The sequence below is a fragment of the Glycine max genome, chromosome 11 (assembly GCF_000004515.6).
Source record: "Glycine max cultivar Williams 82 chromosome 11, Glycine_max_v4.0, whole genome shotgun sequence".
NCBI lineage: Eukaryota > Viridiplantae > Streptophyta > Magnoliopsida > Fabales > Fabaceae > Glycine > Glycine max.
Window position 1 is genome coordinate 15,616,987 of NC_038247.2, and position 4,815 is coordinate 15,621,801.

General features: G+C 34.3%; 1 protein-coding gene across 1 annotated transcript; it reads right to left on the minus strand.

Annotated features, from left to right (window-relative positions):
• Positions 1–2,054: 2,054 nt before the first annotated feature.
• On the minus strand, positions 2,055–3,089 carry LOC102661090 (uncharacterized). The gene is made up of 2 exons (XM_006591543.1): positions 2,859–3,089; positions 2,055–2,777 (listed from the first exon to the last, which is right to left on the minus strand). The coding sequence occupies exons 1-2, from the start codon at positions 3,087–3,089 to the stop codon at positions 2,055–2,057; spliced, it is 954 nt and encodes a 317-aa protein (XP_006591606.1).
• Between the last annotated feature and the right edge of the window lie 1,726 nt (positions 3,090–4,815).

The window sequence follows — 4,815 nt, forward strand, 5'->3', positions numbered from 1 at the left end:
ATTTCGCAGTTATCAAACTCCCCCAAATTAAAACATTTGTTTGTCCTCAAGCAAAAGACAAGTTCTGAATATATCAACACATGAGATAACTGCGAAACCTTTTCAAACCTTTCACTAACTGATCCTGAGCTTGCATTTGTCTTGATCTTGTGATGAAATCATGAAGGAATACACATGGAGATGAAAAAGGTTAGCAAGTAGAAACTTCATCAAGGCATACTTACCACACATCATTCCTTACAAGGCTAGTGTTTCTCTCAGTGCAGAAGTGTCTCAGCTAAGAGTTTTTAATTCAACAATTGAAAATAATGTTCTCAACTTTACACTTCATCTCAGTTAATGTAATCATACACACATATTGTGGATCACTAAGGGTTTTTTAGGCTTGTAACGTGGTTGGGATAACAAGGAATTCATGATTTTTCTTTGGATTCAAAGTTAGGTTCTAAAAGAGTACCTACCTTGTATTTTTCTGATAATCCATGGCTTTATATTTCACAGCCCTGACTTTCATGTCTTCCATTCTTAACAACATATTTTTATTTTTTGTACATAGTTGCTATCAGTTTTTTTTTATTTGAAGCATACCTTTTTTTTTTCCTCTCTTTTTTGTCCTTTTTTTTAAAAAAAAAACTAAACTAGATTACGCTAGTACTGTAGCAACTTATCACAATTGAGTATGTGCTGTTATTAGTATTCCTGAAACAAAAACTTCACCCAAGAATCTTCCTCCCCCAAATTAAGGATAAATTTGCCTTGACCCGTGCTCTCCTACAACCTAAGATAAGGTGGTTATTAATTTCATTAGGCTCAAGAAAAAAAAAAGCAATTAATTGCATTAGGCTCAATAGGGTGCAAGGGATTTATTTTAGTAACAGGTTGGCTATTTGGCTTGGTGGATAAGAAAATCACAACATAGCCTTGATCATTTTCACATTCTGTATGTACTCAAACAATCTAAGAATCATGCAAAATCAGGAAATTAAGAACAATCATTCTCTCACAATCAAAGGTTCACACAACTCACCAGACATTTATGAAGTACTTGGCTTACCATACCATGATTTTCGTTCAGACATGCTAACATCTTCACTCTTGTGTTTTCGATTCATACTTCATCACTCACAATAACGTCTGCTCATACAAAAATCAGAATTTTCACAATCATCTCATTAGTACACAGTATATCTCATCCATCAATTCATCCAGAACAAGTCGTAGCCAATTATTAATTTCTTATGTCTCTATCATGTAATTTTTATTCAATAACTGAAATTAAAGTATTAGAATTAAATTTCTAAAATTAAATTGCAAGAAATCAAAATAAAGAAAAGAAATAACACAACTATCCTAAAAAAACAAAAACACACAATGCAATTAACTAAAAGAGAGGTAGGGTAAGAAATCCTGTGTTGCCTCCCAGTAAGTGCTTCTTTAACGTCATTAGCTTGACGAGTCCAATGCCTTCAAGGTGGCATGAAGGTCACATAAAATGCATCCTCCTTGCATTTTCGCCTCTTAGCTAGAGATTCCATGAAACTCATGTATCCCGGAAACACCTTCCATATCATTGCAAGAGAAGTGTTGGTGATCAAGGAAAAAATGACACTTAAAGATTTATCATGTTCTCCATGCCTTTCTTCCTTGACAATCAGTTGATGAGGAAGGGTATTGACTTGGAGAATACTTTTTTGTTGAATTTCTTCTTATGAGCACTTCTCCCATTATTGAGCTTTCTCCTCATTTCTTTCTCTCTCTTCTTTCTTTTCTCCTTCCTCATCATGCACATAATCCTTGGTTTTATTTTCCTTCTCTTCTCTCCTAGTGAAAATTGCCTTGCACTCCTCTTTGGGCTTCATCTCAGTATTGACCCCAATGGTTTCAATGGGCCTTTCAGCAACTAGCTTGGCTAGTTGGTCTATTTTTACCTCCAGATTTTTTATTGCTGCATCAGTACTCTTCTGATGTGATTCGTTCCTCTGCATGAATTGTGCCAATAATTCTTCCAACTTAGTGGTTTCCTGCCGTAGGCTGGACTCTTGGCTAGGAGGCTGCTAAGGTGAACCCCCTTGGTTGAAGTTATTCCCTGGATAGGATTTCCAATCATGGTCCTGCAAAAAATCATCTCTCTGATAGAATCCTGGTGGTCCTCCTTGATGGAATCGTTGATGATTATGACTGCCCATGTAGTTAACTTCATTGGATGCGTCGTCTTGGACTATGCATGAGTCTGACTCATGAGTGCCACCACAGATGTTGCATCTCCCAATGTGCATGGCTGGAGGAGGTTGCACTGCATGTAGTTGTTGTGAAAGATTACTGAGAGTTGCTGTAAGAGTCTCTAAGGTCTTGGCTAGGAGCTTGTTTTGGGCCAACATAACATCTTGAGAAGTGAGCTCAAGAAGACTTTTCTTTGTGGGTGTGTAGGCTCGATCACGGAGAATGACATGATCACTGGCCGCCATATTCTCTATCAGCTCCATAGCTTCTTTTGGAGTCTTCAACTTGATCTTCCCACCGACGGAGACATCTAGGAGTTGCTTGGAATGAGGTCGCAAGCCATCAATGAAGATGTTGATCTGAACTGACTCGCTAAACCCATGTGTAGGAGTCTTCCGGAGTAATCCATGGAAGCAGTCAAGTGCTTCACTCAGCAATTCATCAGGGTGTTGGTGGAAGGATGAGATTTCCACCTTACCCTCAACAGTCTTGGACTTCGGAAAGTACTTCTTCAAGAACTTCTCCACCACCTCGTCCCATGTCCGCAAGCTATTCCCCTTAAACAAGCGAAATCATCTTTTTGCTTCATCGGTCAAGGAGAAAGAAAATAAGTTGAGATGGATAGCGTCTTTTGGCACTCCTGCTATCTTCACTATGTTGCAGATCTCGATGTATGTGGCCAGATGTGCGTACGGATCTTCACTCGGCAGGCCATGGAACAAATTCCCCTGAATCAGCTGGATGAGGGAATATGGATATGAAATGTTGGCTGCTTGCACATCTGGTCTGGCTATGCTGCTAAAGTATTGAGGTATAACAGAGCTAGAGTAATCCTCTAGCGTCATCCTCTGTGGACGATCTTCAGCCATGATGCGTTCTTCAAAGAAGGAATGTGAACTGTTTACAAAAAAAAACAACTATCGTGCATGTTATCACAAAATAAAAATTAAAACTTAATTGTTTTTTATTTTTTTAAAAAAGAATAAAATAAGAGTGAATAAAGAAAAAAATTGAAAAATAAAATAAAGCAACTAAAAAGATTAATAGATAAAACAAAATTTAAATAATAAAAAAAATTGCTCTCAAATTGGGATTTGTAACAACCAAGTACAAAAACCAAAGTCCTTAGCAACGATGCCAAAAACTTGTTAACCGATTGACAAGTGTACCAATTTTGTGACAAGTAGTAAAATACTCAGAAGTTCGAATGTCAAATCCACAGGACTTTGTTTGTACTTAGATTAATACAAATCAATTGAGCTAATAGCCTAATTATATTATAAAATAAATAATGTTATATATAACACTAAAATTTCTAATGTATATTTAATGCTCATGTAAATTTAAATAATAAATTTTGTGATAATTAATTTTGATATAACTCATACGAATTATTTAATCTATATATTTTTTTTATAAATAAAAAAATAATTACTATTAAAAAAATAATTTATTAAAAAATTTAAAAACTCATACGGATTACGTGATCCATGAGTTATATGGATTACATGATCCATATAAGTTATACGGATCACGTAATCTGTATGAGTTATACGGATTATGTAATCCATAAAAATAAAAAACACTTAAGGGTATTTTTGAAATTTTGTTTTAATGCTGGGTGCACAAGCAATACATTTGGTGCACCTAGCAAAGCCCCTTATGTTAAAGTAGATTGCTATTGACTCCAACATTATTGCTATTGGCCCCTACCAAGTGGATGAAACATTTTTCTTTTCTTTCAAAAATGCTATTCCCATGGAATCATGTTTCCATTATGGTGCATGAGGCGCGAACAAAATATATTTTCATTTTAAATTTTGTATGCGGAAATGTGTTTTCGTTTCAGATTTTGTTCGCACCTGTTGCACTATAACGGAAACGTGATTCCACATATAAAATCTAAAACTAATCATGTTTTCGTTTTAGATTTTATAGATAGAAATATGTTTTCACTATGTATTTGTTTCCGCTTTAAAAACATATAACGAAAATATAATTATGTTGTTTATTTATTTTGACTCATAAAAAAAAGTATGGTGGGTTTGAAATGAGGGATAAAATAATCTTTTCCATAAATTTAAAAAGTTAGAAGAAGACAATAACAGTTCCTGTAGGACCAATAGCAACTCCCTATGTTAATACAATGAAAGAATAAAATTGGACTATGTGAACCCATCTACACTCAAGTGAATCTTTTCCTTTGGAAACAAATTGACCCATAAAGCAACTATATCTTCTCTTCTTATGCTATGAATGCATGCCAAGCTATAACATTTCATCTCTGCATTAGCTAAATTTTACATTTTTTTATAGATTAACGTTTGACAATTGACATATGGATTTATTTTTTATATTCTTGAAACTATGAATATTCCTTAATCAATTGGATCATAAATTAATTTGGCTCACAACTTTATATTGCCATTGATTCATAAATTAATTTCGCTCACAACTTTATATTATCATTGATTCAAGAAAATTTTGTATATCTAACATAAACTTTGAGTAAATTTGATGAACTATAGTAGTTTTAACTTTTAAATACTGAAATTTGCAGAAAACTTGTTCTTATATTTCGGTGAAGAACACTTC